Genomic DNA, 15,265 nt, shown 5'->3' on the forward strand with positions numbered 1-15,265 from the left:
TCCAATTCTGAGGAAATATGAGACACACTCAAATTAAGGAGCATTCCACCAGATAAGTGTAATCTACTAAAATGTGAAGGTCACGGAATCAAGGAAAGACTGAGGAATCCCCCACTCTGAAGAGGGTCAATGAGACGCAACCACCAAATGCAGGGCTCAATCCTGGACTTCCGCGATAATCACATTTATTGGGACAGCTGGGGAAACTTGAATGGTGTCTGCAGATTGGATGTTAGTAAGGTATTAATGTTATTAATACTTTTATAGCTTTGATAGTTGTATTATTATTATATAGAAGAACGTCCTTGGGTCCAGGAATGATACACTCAAATATTAAAGTGATGTGGCATCACGCCAATAATTTCCTGTCCAACAGTTCAGGAAAAAAGTCATTATACTTTTCTTGCCAGTTTTCTTTAAGATTGAAATTATTTCAAAATAAGAAGAAAAAATTAATTTGACAGTCATCAAACTTTTTTAGGTAAGGCCCAAGACTACAGAATTTATAACCAAACTATTGTGTATTCCCTGAAGGACATTTGCTTTTAGTGATTCATAAGGTTTCTTAAAAATCAAGTATTTTTTTCTGGCATAAAAATATGACTCCCACATGCAAAGCTAATCTACAGTGTGAGAAGTGCAGGCAGTGGTTACGCTGGCAGGAGGCTGAAGGGGAAGTGGTGGCTGGCAGCAAGCCCTGAGGAGCTCCCGCAGCTCTCCATGCTTCCTGATCTAGGCTCTGAGTGCATGGGTGTATGTCCTTCATGCACATGTACACCCTCCTGCTGTACTCAGGGTTTGTACTCTTTTCTATAGACATACTGTACTGCAATAAATCATAAACTTAAATTTAAAAAAAAACAAAAACAAAAACAAAAAACACAGGCGCAGTGGCTCATGCCTGTAATCCCAGCACTTTGGAAGGCCAGGGTGGGTGGATCACTTGAGCCCAGGAGTTTGAGACCAGCCTGGGCAACATAATGAGACCTCATCTCCACAAAGAATCAAAAAATGAGGCGGGAAGATCACTTGAGCCTTGGAGGTTGAGGCTACAGTAAGCCATGATTGTACCACTGCACTCCAGGCTGGGTGACAGAGTGTGACACTGCCTCAATTTAAAAATAAAAAACAAAAAAAGGCACAGGCCTCGGTCTTAAGAAATCCACAATCCAGCATAAACAGAAGATGATGACAGCTGTCACAGCTGCATGTCTGACACCCACAAACCAACAGTGAATCACCAGACTAACAAAGAAGCTCTAAATTTGCGCTTCAACAGGAATTCAAGGGAGAAGGTTACTGGGGCCCAGAAAAGTAAATATATATATATATACATTCACTCACTCACTGGCTCTCCATACACTCACTCATCAACTCCCCCGTTCTTCTCTCACATAAAATTCGTAAATGGGTGTCAAGATTCTATTTTACTACCACCTTATTACTGCCTTCCTCTCACAATGGGAGGGAACATTCAAAAGATGTTTATTTAAAGGGACTTGGTCATAGGAAGCCCCCAGTGGTACCTTAACAGTTGTGCGCGTGTCTCAGTGAGCCCATGTGGTGCAGATGTGAGGGAAGAGATGGGAAGTGGGGGAGTCAGAAGTGGTCTCACCATGTCACTGGCCTCCAGGTTATCACCCAATGTCCATCATTTCCTACCTGCTGCCAATAAGAAGAGCCTGGTGCTCCTTGGACTGAACTTTGGCCTAGGACTTGCTTGACGCTGTGTGCACAGCTTTAAACCCCAGCTTTCCAGCACTGAACTACCATGACAGGACAGAACCCAGTGCCCTGGGGTAAAACCCAAGGGGTAGCAGCCGCACTGGGGAGACATGTACCCAGTCTGGACTAGTCCTTAATGTGTTGTTTTCACCTTTGTGAAGGTCTCTCATGTTTCTTTCTTTGACAGGAAAGACTTGGGGGAAGTCCCTCTGATTTCCCCCTGCTGACACTGGGTCCGCTTTGGCCGCTTGACGTGTGTGGGCTTCCTGAAGTCTCTGTTGCTGCGGACCAGGGCATATCACTTTGCCCGTGGTAAAGGAAGAAAGGAAAATTTCCACCCACCTGAGACAGGCTGCTTCTATCTTCAGCCTGAGGCAGAGCAGCCATCACTCATCACCAGCACCCCTCAGCTCTTTCTTTGCTGGACTGGTGCACGGGCAGGGGCAGGGGCGGGGACAGTTCAATCCAGGAGACCTGGGTTCCAGCTGTGGTTCTGGTTTAACTGTGCTTCTACCCTAGCTCTGTGATGTCAAGCAAATTATTTTTCATGTCTTCACCTTGGCTTCCTCATCTGGACTATAAGAAGGTATTTTAAAATAATCTCTAAAATCCTCTAGAATATAAATTCCATGAGGATGTCATCCTGCAGCATAAGAGCTCAATAAAATGTTCGATCAAGAAATAGGCTGAATGCAGTGGCTCACTCCTGTATTCCCAGAACTTTGGGAGGCTGAGGTGGGCAGATCACTTGAGGCCAGGATTCTGAGACCAGCCTGGCCAACATGGCAAAACTCCATCTCTACTAAAAATACAAAAATTTAGCTAGGCATGGTGGCACACACCTGTAATCCCAGCTACTCAGGAGGCTGAAGCATGAGAATCACTTGAACTCTGGAGGCAGAGGTTGCAGTGAGCCAAGATCACACCACTGCACTCCAGCCTGGCCAAAGAGCGAGACTCTCTCAAAAAATAAAAATAAAAATTTTTTAAAAAGGAAATAGTTGGCCGGGCATGGTGGCTCACGCCTGTAATCCCAGCACTTTGGGAAGCCGAGGCGGGCAAACCATGAGGTCAGGAGTTCAAGACCAGCCTGGCCAACATGGTGAAACCCTGTCTCTATTAAAGATGTAAAAAATTAACCAGGCGTGGTGGCGGGCGCCTGTAATCCCAGTTACTCGGGAGGCTAAGGCAGGAGAATTGCTTGAACTCGGGAGGTGGAGGTTGCAGTGAGCCAAGATGGTGCCATTGCACTCCAGCCTGGCAATAGAGCGAGACTCCGTCTCAAGAAAAAAAAAAAAGGAACTAGTTAAAGGAATCTCTTCTGAGGTCAACTGCCCCACGTCTCATCCACTTGACCTGCCTCTGATTTCAGCCATAACTACAGCAAACAGACAGTTCCTGCAAAGCTCAGACTCCCCTGGTGACAGTGCCCCATCTCAAGGCCAGCCCTGCAAGTTTTTCTGTTTTCTGTCTCCATTTCTGGCTCAACCTCACTGCCTCACAATCTCAAATGCAACAAAAACATTTTACTTCTCCGTCCCTCAAAGTAACTTGCGCATGATCTCAGAGTGTGCAAAGATTTTCTAAATAGATCAAATGAAAAGCATTAAAAGATTTTCTATTTCTAAATAGAACAAATTAAAAGCATTAACCGTAGACAAGACTAACAATTTGAACTAATATTCCTAAAAAGACATCCTTAAGAGAGTCAAAATGCAACTATGGGCTAAGAAAACATATTTGCAATATATATTTAGCAAAGGACTCATATCCAAAATAAAGAATTGCCGTAAGTCAATAAGAGAAAGACCAACAGCCAGCCGCCAAAGATTACATATTATTCCATTCACACAGAATTCAAAAATGGGTAAAATTTCCATTAACGGGAACTGAAGTTGGAATAGTGATTATCTTCGAGTGGAGTATTACAGAGAAGGACTACAAGGGGAGTTAGTTGCTGGACTGATGGAAATGACCAGTATCTCAGTCTCAGTAATGATTCCACAGGTGTATACAATGGATTTTATGTAAAATTGAGGTGTACACTTTGTGCACTTTGCAACAGGTAAGTTCGAGTTCAATAAAAAAGAGGGGGGAAAAATCCAGGCTGTTTTAGGTCACATGCTCACTCCTGCAGCCAAGGGCATACAGTGTGCTGATTGGTTTCGGACGGGGCCCTATGGCCCATCCCAAGGGCTGAGAATGGAGCCCACCCAGACCAAAAACGGACAGAGGAGGGGATCTCCAAGGAGAATTGAGAAGCATTTGCAGAAGATGAGGAAAAAGATGTTCTAAGGGAGACAACTAACTTCTTACGGTCAGGACAGAGGTGGGCCTTACCTTTAGCAAGTGGAGCTGGAAAACACAGGACAGAGAGAAAGACAGAGACACAGAGACAGAGAGACAGGGGCAGACAGATGCAGTGACCAGCCGTCGGCTTTCCAATTCTTTGTTCTCACTCCTCTGAGTGAAGCTGCACTTCCTATGTGGGGGCTCTGAAAGGTTTCCCTGTATCTGTGGGGGAATTTGTTATTCTTTTTGACCATCTGGCATTTTGAGCCTGCTTTTAATTGTTTGGGGAAGTTCCCCGCCTTATGAATCTTGAAAGGAGCCAGAGTTGCCTCCCACTCTGTGCTGAAAATGCCAGTGTTCATGATCTAAGCTCAGCCAAGGAGACAGCAGCACTCCAGAGCCACAGAGACCACAGGGCACATCGGTGTGGAGGACTTGGTCACAGAAGAGTCTAGTCCAGCAATGTCAGAGCAGGCCGGTGTTCACGGGGTCAGAGGAGCGAGCAGCAGCAGCCGGCCCCCAGCAGCACAGCCTTGCAGTCCCCACCCCCCATTCTAAGGTGTGATGTTTGGCCCTTTTGCTGGCAGGCTCCACATCTGATCCTCCATCCTTCACTCCAATCCTGTACCCCAGTCTATATCCTTTCAATAGTTCCTTTTTGGCCTAAACCAGCCAATTCATGTACATGGCTTGAAACCAGGAATCCTAACTGATAATAACATGCTTTCAGAAAATTCCCCCTTTCAGTTTATACTAATCTGTGAAGGTTCTGTTCCTTGCAACACAGAGAAGCAAAGCTGAATCCAAAAGAATGCTTCTACCGTGTGAATTTTTCACACCATCATATGGTCGGTCACAAGGAAGGTGTCTGCTGGCAAAAGACCCTTAACACCCCACAAATCACATGACAGGAGGAAAGGGAGACAAGCCAACATGTGTGAATTGCAGTTAGGTCCTCAACTTACCTTATGTTTAGTTCTCATCATAAACCCACAGGATAGGTATTGTACTAGTGTGCTCAGGCTGCCATCACAAATACCACAGACTGGACGGCTTAAACCACAGACACTTTTATTTTCTCACAGTTCTGGAGGCAAGAAGTCTAAGGTCAACATGCCAGAAAATGTTGTTGCTGGTAAAACCTCCCTTCCCAGCTTGCAGACGGCCACCTTCTCACTACGTCTTTGCATGGCCTTTCCTCTGTGTGTGCACAGAGGAAAAGATCTCTGGTATCTCTTCCTCTTCTTACAAGGACACCAGTTCTATCAGATTAGGGCCCCACCTTCTATGATCTCATTTAACTGTTAACCTTCTTAGAGGCCCTGTTTCCAAATACAGTCATACCGCAGGTTAAGTCAGTAAATGAATTCTTGGGGGATGCAATTCAATCTGTAACAAGTATTGCCCCAATATTGCAAACAAGAAACATGAGGTTGAAGTTCTTGTCCAAGGTCTAGATAAAGCCTTGGCACTTTTCAGTCTGCTTATGGTTTTCAGTCTTTCTTATCAAATCCTGGAAATTCAAGCTTCAAAGTATGAAGTAGAAGAAGAGTATGGTATATCACAGAGCAGTGAGAAATGAATGAACCTGAGATGAAGCCAGTGTGACTGTCTGCCAGTCAGCCCTGAAGCCAGGGAATGGAATAAACCAGATAGATCCACTGGCTCCTCTCCAAGCTCCAGTCATGCCATGGCTGGCACATCACTGCCTCGTAGCACCTTGGGTCCTGCGTTTGGGTCCTGACTCTCACATGACTTTGTGAGTGCTGACAAAGACTCCCTCCTTGACCAAACTTTAGTCAGGTTCCCTTAAGCCCTCTTCTCAACTAGGCCTTGCCCTTGACCTGCTGAGCCCAGTTTTAGCAATGAATCTTGTTAAGTCCATTTACTGAGATTCTCTCACCCTCAACATCCAATCAAGCTCCTCTTCCTCCACCTAATCAAGTTCCTCTAGGTAATTTTCCATCCACTCCCCCACCCTGCTCATTGGCTGTAAATCCTCCCTTATCCCTGATATAATTGGGTTTCAATCCTCTCACCTATTGCAATAATCTTGACTCTTATTGCAACAGTCTTGAATAGTCTTCATTGCTGTTTTTCACAGATATCAGGATAATTTTTCTTTAACGCTTTATTAGGGGCAATATTTCTTTAACGCTTTATTTATCTCACATTTTTCCTTACATATCTCCCCAACACATAGTTGTGCTTCAGCTGGTGCACTGTCAAGAGGCAAGTGAGTGGGTGGGACGGGGGGTGACACCTAAAAGTCCCATGGCCTAGCTACAGAGAAAAGTCAAAGAGCACCTTGAAGCCTCTGAAGAATGGACAGTGGGATGAGTCTTAGGAAAAGGAAGATAGAAGAGAATAAAGGGAAGAAAACAGAGGGTTCCTAGCAGCATGTCAGACTCGATCGGAACCAGCCTTACGCTATCAATTTGGGACCCTCCAGGAGCAAAGGGCCCCAGTCTTGATGGCCTGAGGGCCCCAAGTCCAAGGGGCAGCACTTGGCAGAGGGACAAACACTGGATAATTATTCTGGTCCTGACTTTGGTGCTTTCAGCTCTGCAACGTTAGGCAAATCAGCTGACCTCTGTGACCCCCCGCCTTTCCATGCATGAAATGACAGTAACAATGGCTCCCTCACAGGTGCAAGTGAGAACGTAAGTGAAATAATTTGTTTTCTTTTTTAGTGTGCTTGATATTTACTGAGAAGAATGCAAATGCTCTTTCTGACTGGTCTTCAGGAGCTGGGTTGAGGGCCTGTTTTTGTTTGTCTGTTTTGTTCCTAGTATTTTTGCCCAAATGTGCATATCTGTGGGACTGATGAAATTATGAAAGAAAAAAGGACAGCTGGGCAAAACCGGTGCATGGAAGAAAAGGAATGTCATGATTTGGGACTGCCGGGCCCCTGTAGCAAACCAATGGGGCAGGGAGTAGGTTGGGAGCCAACCAGGCCCAAAGACTGGCTCCTTTGGGAGTCGGTGAGCTGTCCAAATCAATGTCCAGGGAGGTAGAGCCAACCAGGCTCACCTAGGTTGGTCGTTGTCTCTAAAGGCAGGGTCTGTCGGTGAGATGTTGTGGGTGATGATGTGCTCTCTGGGAATATGTAGGCTGAGCAATGGCAGCAGCTGGGCTGTGGGTGGTCTGCCCAATATGTCACAGACCCCTGGCCTACAGCTGGGGCTCAGAACAGTCCAAATTTGCAAAGCAGACATCCTGGGCTGGCCTGAGTAGGCAGCAGCGTGGTTTAGAGCAAGGCCCCTGCCCAGAGGCAGGCAAACAGAGCATCATCCTGAACAAAGACAAGCACTACAGAGGGATGATGGAGAGAACCAGAGGGCAGAGGGGAGGGAAGGGGACCAAAGGGGCACCTGTGGAAGGGAGGCAGTGGCAGCTTACAAGGCCCTCCCCCACAGGGCCCAAGGGTCTTCCAGCCCAGTAACAATATCTTCATTATCATCCTGGCCAAAACACTGCTTCCTTTCACTGAGGACATTACAAATGTTATACTATTATTATTATTATTATTATTATTATTATTATTTTAGAGAGAGACAAGGTCTCACTCCGTTGCCCAGGCCGGAGTACAGTGATGTCATCTTGGCTCACTGCAACCTCCACGCCCTAGACTCCAGCGATCCTCCCACCTCAGCCTCCCGAATTGCTGGGACCACAGACATGCACCACCATACCCCAGTAATTTTTGTATTTTTAGTAGAGACAGGGTTTCACCATGTTGCCCAGGCTGATCTCAAACTTCTGGACTCACGCCATCCACCTGCCTCGGCCTCACAAATTGCTGGGATTACAGGCGTGAGCCACTGTGCCCGGCCACGAATGTTATTTTTAAAGCACACACACATTCCTGGTGGAAAGTAAGTATCCTCAGCACCCATTTCCTGAAACGTCTTTTAATCATCGCAATATGGAGATTGTATTATTATCACTATTTTAAAGACAGGGCAGTATTTTCCTGGGGCAGTATTTCCCAAATTGTGTTCCATGAAATGCTAATAACAGTACTAAGAAGTAAGTGGTGTTCACTTTTGAAAATGTTCCTGTAGCCAAATATGTTTGAGAAATACTGCACAGAAATGGTACGTTCGTAAGCATAGACGTAGGAGTCAGAGACCTGGGTTTGGGGCCAAGCCCCACTGATTATCAGCTATGTGGGTGCAGCAGTAATAATCCTAGCTTCCTTATCTGGGATGTAGGAATAATGAAATACCTGCTTCGTAAGGTTGGTGTGAGGGTTGATGTTATGAGGTAACAAATATAACGCTCTTAGCACACAGCTGGTACAAAGAAAGTCTTCAGTAAATGGGAACTCTTATTGGTATTGTAGCAGGCTAAATATTGTTAACATCTCACAGCTAGACCTATAACTTTTTTAGGGAGAGATCAATTTTGTTTAGGAAAACTTCTTAATAAACCACTTGGAAGCATGGCCAGCAATGAGACTCTGAAGTTACAAGCCATCAACAACCAAGACCAAAACCTGGCAAACCAAGTTTGAAAAAGCCAGAGTCTCATAGAGGATGAGTATTGATTTCTCTCCTTGCCTGACATTATAACAAAGAGGTTCAGGGCACAAAGATGAGATCTCACCTCAGTCTTCACCTCCCTCTTTTTAGTACTACTCCATCCTTTACAGATTCACCTACACACACTCACACATGCACACACACCACTCCCTTTTCAGGAAGAAAGTTACAGGCTGCAGTTAATTAGACATTCTATGATTTGAGCTTTATTACTTCCTCTTTACTCTCTGAACTTTAAAGGAACCCATTTCTGTAAAGTTTAAATTATTTCAATTAGGTGTATTACCTTTTTAACTGGGGGTGGGGGTGAGCACTTTTTATTTTTTAATGTTGAAGACTCCACTCAGTCATCTGAGCTCCAGGAAGCCTTCCCTGGCCACCCATAAGTTAAGAGCCCCTCTTCCGAGCTCACAGAGCACCCGCTTCACACCTATGCTACAGAACACACCGCCAAGGATGGAAATTATCCAAGGGTTTGTGTCCATTGCCATGCCAGGCATCCAGCTCTGCTCAAGCACGCAGGGGCCCTGACTTCCTCATCTAGGTATTCTCAACACCTCCACCAGCAGCTGACTTCCTCATCTAGGTATTCTCAACACCTCCACCAGCAGCTGGTAGGCAGCAGAGCTACTGTTACTGAGCTGCCCATGGCACCAATGGATCTATGAATGAATCTGAACGTCCTCCCTGGGGAAAAGCACTTGCTTGTTGAGGGAGGAATGGGGGTCTGAAATGCTAATCTCTGCCCTATAGTATGGGTGTGCATACGGTGCACCTTCCAAAGCCCAGAGTGGCATTCTTATTACATCCCGGAAACCCCCGTGTCAGGGGCTTTTGGGGTGACATCCAATATGTAAATACCAGGGTCAGGTCCTGCTGAGTGGCACAGCAGTGCCATATGTGAAAGTTCCACCAGCAGCGGAGGGCTCTTTCATTAGTCATTTCACTGCACACAGCTGTAAGGAATCTGGCAAAGCTTGATTTGGCTGGGAGGAGTGCATTTTCCACTTGTAGGCGTCTTGAAAACTTTCATACTAAAAAAAAAAAAAAAAAAAAATTAACAACAAGAATATCATCATAGTTCAAAATAAGAAGCCAAAAATTGAAGGTGGAGAGCCAGGGTAGCAAGCATAATGGAGGGACTCTAAGACCCGGGCTTCCACCAGGACCCTACACTGACTCACAGATGTGTAATGGCCATGGCAAGCCTTATGTGTAAATAGAGATCCTAACATGTCCAGAGGTAGTGGCTGTGAAAGCCTGGGCAGATGCCAGGTGGTATTCTAAGGTTAAGCATTGCTATGGTTTGAATGTGTCCCCCAAATTTCATGTGCTGGAAACTTAATTCCCAAATTCACATATTGATGACATTTGGAGGTAAGGCCTTTGGGAGGTAATTAGGATTAAATAAGGTCATGAGTGTGTGGCCCCCACGGTGGGACTGGTAGCTTTATAAGAAGAGTTAGAGTGACCTGAGCGGACAGGCCTGCTCTTGCTCCCTCGCCATGTGATGCCCTCTGCCGTGTGAGGACGCAGCAAGAAGGCCTTCATCAAATGTCAGCACCATGTGCTTGGACTTCCCAGCCTCCAGAACTGTAAGCAATACATTTCTTGTCTTTATAAATGATCCAGTCTGTAGTATTCTGTTACAGCAACAGACGATGGACTAAGACAGGCATGATTTGGGGTACAGAGAAGGAAAACTGAGAGGTCACAGAAGAGAGAGGAGGGTAGAAGCTGGGGGAGAGGCACTGATGGAACCAGCTTCCATCCTTCCCTGCAGGGCTTGGAAATACCCATGAGGACACAAGGGAGAATAAAAGGAAGCAGTCCTGCTTGCCATGGCTGGGTCAGGGTCCGGAGGCCAGGACTGCTTTATGTCCCTGCTATAATGGACTTATGGGCTTTTTAAGACTTTTTAAAATTATGGCTCCTAGAACTGACTCTACTGATAACTTTACCCCAGACTCCCTCCCTGATTTTGACCTTAGTTTGTGTGTGGTGGCGGGAGTGAGAGACTGCAGTCCAAATGGAATGCAGTTTGCCTGTCCTCTATCAGAATCAATGCACTGCCTTCCCCCCCGATTTTTACCTCATGATATATTTATGCATTTAAAACATGTTTATTGAGTGAGCTGCATGCAGCAAAATGCAAGTAAAAAGCTTTTTTTTTTCTTTTTTCTTTGTCCTTTCAACTCCTCTCTCTGGATTTGCCTTGTCCCTCCCTGCATTTGAGACGAAAGCTAACCAATACCACGGATTTTCTAGCCACTCTGAGCCATTAAATAAGAGGCTTTTTAAAACAAACAAAAAAGTAAAAAAAACAGTCTACTCAACCTGAAGCTTCTCCCCTCTCAGGCTCCTTCACTTAAGGTTTGGAAACTCGGTACCAAGGAGGAAGGCATGGACTTCACCATTTTCTGTCCTCCACCTCTCAAAGGCAGCTGCTAATTCTCACGGCTCAAGCTGTGAGAGATTGGGAACTGAGGGAAAGGACACAGTAGTTCACGGCCCTTACTGTCATGACACTGCCTTGGCGCTCTCTGGATTTAGCAGATTTTCCAACGCTTTCCTTTCCAGCCGCACTTAGGCACATTGCAGTTAAAGAATATGGCCACCAGGTGGCAGTAAAGGCCCTTTTTTCCTTGCCAGTAGATCCTACCCTCCGGTTTTATATGGCTACATAATTTCTTTAAGATGAAGTTAAATATGCTTTCCCTACATTTAAAAAGAAAAGAAAGTAAACACCTAAAACCACAAACTGGTCAACTTAGCAAAAACTAAATATAATTTAAAGATGATGCCCTAGGGAATAAACGTTGAAAGAAAACCTCCCAAGTTGTTAATTATGTAATTACATAACTAATTTACTAAGTCTTTCTCTTCCTCAAATTATTACTGTGTAAGTCTAAATCTCATTCCCAGATCTTATCATAATTTACCTTCCCTTAATTTAGAGTCAGAAACTTTTCCCCAAAGGCTCCCTGTATGACCAGTTGTCATTTAAAGACCTTTATTAATAACTATTATACTAATATCATTTGTTTTTGACTATACACCAGTTACAGTTATGTTACAGTCACTACTTATAGTCATGTGTTGACTACACACAGACTACACACTGTGAGAAAACCTAACTGTGGTATTATTTTATCCTCACACCACCCCTACAAGATAATCACTCATGTCACCACCACTGCCCCTGCCTCCATTTAGGGTTGCCAGAAAAAATATAGGACACACAGTTAAATTTGAATTTCAAATAAGCAACAAATAATGTTTTAGTATATGTCCCATGTACCATTATGGACATAGTTACTGCATGGGGCATAAATATTTCATGGGACATATTTATACTAAAAAATAATTATCTGAAATTCAGCTTTAACTGGACATCCTAGATTCTTATTTGATAAATTTGGCAACCTGACCCCCATTTTATGGATAAGGAAACTGAACCTCCAGGAAGGTAAGTAATGTAATGAAGGCTAAGAGCTGGTAAGCAGCATCGTGGAGCTCTGAACCCCAGACCCTCTCAACCGGGTTCCCTCCATACCATACTGCCCCTCCTTGTTGTCCAGGGAATTCTTCTCGTCTGCCAGCTGCTGGTAAAATAATCTGCCATCCTCAAGTAAAATAATCCTTGTCACTGCTCTCAACTAAATCGAAGAAAAGCTTTTCTTCCCAGTCAAAAAGGAGTCACTGAAAGACAAATTCCCATGACTGATTTTCCCATATCTGTCTTCCTTGCCAATTTATCATTTTTGAAAAAAAAAAAAAAATTGAAAACCTCCCTTATTTTTTTCCACACTGATTCTCATATTTTTGTAACTCTTTCAAGGCTACCTCTAGTAAACTGAAATGTAAATACAACAGTCCATCCCAATCTGTTCTTCTGGCTTAATTATCTGAAACATAATACAGTAATTTAAAACTACACATAAAGAAAAAACAAAATAAAACTGTAATGTCATTGTACTATGAGGATATCAAAACTTTTTGTTGGTGGTTTTTTCCCACATATCTTCCAATATTTGAGTGATGATAGACTTAGTCAACTTGTATTCCACTGCAGGATTTACTGTCTTACACGTACACATAATAGGACAATAAAACCATGTTACAGTCCCATGGCTATACCGGAACACCTCTCCCCCACAATGTCAAGGTTAGTCCCCAGCAGAAAAAAAGTGGCAACAAAGGAACGTTTAAAGGAGTTTAAACATGCAAAGTGCTTAGAACAGTGCCAGCCAAATAGTAAGTGCTCAGTAGATGTGAGCTAGTGTTACTATTAACACCTCCAGACATTACTAATGGCCAGACTTGGAAATGGCTTTGTATTAATGACTAACAGGCCATAAACAATGCAGAATGAGAGAGAAGGAATGGTGGTGCCCAGAGTGAAACAAAGTAGGACTGGGAGAGAAGGGAGAAAGGCCATTGATTGATTCAACAACCATGTCATGAGTGAGTGCTATGTGCCGGTCTTGAAGGGATGGGGAGCCCAGTGAGAGAGGCAGGTCTTTGTAGTATGGTGTGATAACTGTGCACTGGAGACAGCAATGCCCAGTACAGCATGGGAGCACAGAAAAGGGGAACCTTAGCCAGTCTAGGAGGTCAAAATGAGGTCAGGGAAACTTTGTAGTGTGAGACCTCAGCTGACTCTTACTGACCCAGTAACTGCTGATCAGGCTGAGGTTGAGAAGATGGCACATTCCAAGCAGTGGGGGCAACAGCAAGCAAAGGTGCAGACTTCAAACAACAAAGCGTGTGCAGAGGACGGGGATCAGTTCCCTTCTCCTTCGGAAAACCAGCCAATTACTAAGAAATGTAAAGTTACTGGAATGACGGAACACCCATCTGTGGGCCCCTGCACGAGGAAGTAGAAATGCAAGACTTCTCCCATCTTCAACCAGCAGCAGCAAGACGGTGGCCACCACCAGATGAGAGAGTTGATGTCATGGAGAAAGGAGGTTTGTCAGCTTCATATGTTAACCACTGAAGAGATGTTACATGTTAAATATATATATATATATCGCTCTGTCGCCCAGGCTGGAGAGCAGTGGTGCAATCTCAGCTCACTGCAACCTCCACCTCCTGGGTTCAAGCGATTCTCCTGCCTCAGTCTCCCTACATGTTATATCTTAATTATTAATATTACTTGCAAAGAAATTCATTCTCACCAATACATGGGGCTTTCACATTGATCCTCATAAGCACCCTCCCTAAATCTAAAATAATAGATTCCCACCTTAAATATGAGAAAATGGATTTCCAAAGGGATTAAAGGATTTTTCTCAAAATTATATAGCCAATAACAAGAAGAGTAGAAGTTGATCTTCAATGTTGTGCATTATTTTATTCCCCTTCTTTTCCACCTCTTTAATGAAAACACAGCCTTCAAGACCCTGCTTGAATCCCACCTCCTCTGCAAAGCTCTCCCTCCCTCCCCCACAGCACATGACATAGAGTCTTTCCTATACCAAGTATGCAATAACAGTGTGATGACTGGTGATGATGATCAGGTGGCAACTGTCAGCCTGTGTGGGTGCCTTGTGACCACTGGATAAAGGGGAAACTGCAGTGGTCTGGACTCAGGAATGAAGTCCCCTAGGAAGGACTAGGCTTTGAGCCAGGTCTTGAAGAAATTCGTAGCTGGGAACTGGTGGAAGCATGTGGGGTAGGAAGGAGAACATCCCACAGGTGATGGAGAAGTAACAATTTGTACAAAGACACAGAAGCAAAGTGCACCAAAACTATGCCTATCTTCTATGTCTCTGGCTTTAATATTATCCTTGGCAAATCCTTTATAATTAGAGAATATCTTCATCTGTTTAGGCCACTATAACAGAATACCTGAGACTGGGTCATTTGTAAACAATAAAAAATTTATTTCTCACAGTTCTGGAGGCTGGGAAGTCCAAGATCAAGGTGCCAGCAGGTTTGGTGGCTGGAAAGGGCCTGCTCTCTGCTTCCAAGGAGGTACCTTAAACACTGTGTCCTGACATGGTGGGAGGGACAGAAGGGCAAAAAGGGGGGTGAATGCTGTATCCTCATGGCAGAAGAACAGAAAAGAACAAACACTCCCTCAAGCTCTTTTGTAAGGACCCTAATTCCATCCAGGAAGGCTCTGCTCTCAGGACTTAGGCCTGCCGTCTTAATACTATCACAATGGTGATTAAGTTTTAACATGATCTTAGGGAAACACATTCAGACCACACCGGAAAGAAATAGACAATTCTGGACAAAGTATTTATTCTCTTTACTTGCTTCTTTAGTCCACACGTATTTTGAGTGCCTCTCATGGGCAAGACTCTATGAGAGGCATAAAGATGAATCAAACACAGCTCTTTCCTCATGGACAATGTATTCACTAAAAGAGGAAGACCTATGCGTAACTATCTATAATGAAAGGCACAAACTGGAAATAGCCATAAACAAGCTATGAGCTGCTGCTAGTGTTTATCACTTCAAAGTAGGGATCTTAAGAGGAGAATCTTTTCCCAAACATAATCATGCTACAAACATTTGTCAATGTCTTTTATTCTCCTGGGATAACCAGGAGGTCATTATATTAAAGAAGAATAGATGGTATCACAGCTTGGATGATACAAGCCTCAAATAAAGTGGTTTTATATGACAGTGGAGGAGTAATGATTGCAATTAGAAATAGAAAGCAAGAGGACTATTTTATTTACTTT

At 44.2% G+C, this 15,265-nt stretch overlaps 1 protein-coding gene across 16 annotated transcripts in view; it reads right to left on the reverse strand.

The window, feature by feature from the left end:
- Window positions 1-15,265, reverse strand: part of LOC105484436 (TNF superfamily member 4) — a 308,159-nt gene that overhangs the window by 223,575 nt on the left and 69,319 nt on the right. For 12 of the 16 annotated variants that reach the window (XR_003018679.2, XM_071075841.1, XM_011745998.3 and 9 more), the window contains one exon: window positions 9,426-9,598. The exons of 2 other annotated variants lie outside the window; for them this stretch is intronic. Coding sequence is in view for 12 of the 14 variants with exons in the window: in XM_071075841.1 (XP_070931942.1) it covers window positions 9,426-9,506 (81 nt within the window). In the remaining 2 variants the exon portion in view is untranslated. 2 more of the 16 variants (XM_071075830.1, XM_011745999.3) reach the window with 2 other exon arrangements.

The sequence above is a fragment of the Macaca nemestrina genome, chromosome 1 (assembly GCF_043159975.1).
Source record: "Macaca nemestrina isolate mMacNem1 chromosome 1, mMacNem.hap1, whole genome shotgun sequence".
Taxonomy (NCBI): domain Eukaryota; kingdom Metazoa; phylum Chordata; class Mammalia; order Primates; family Cercopithecidae; genus Macaca; species Macaca nemestrina.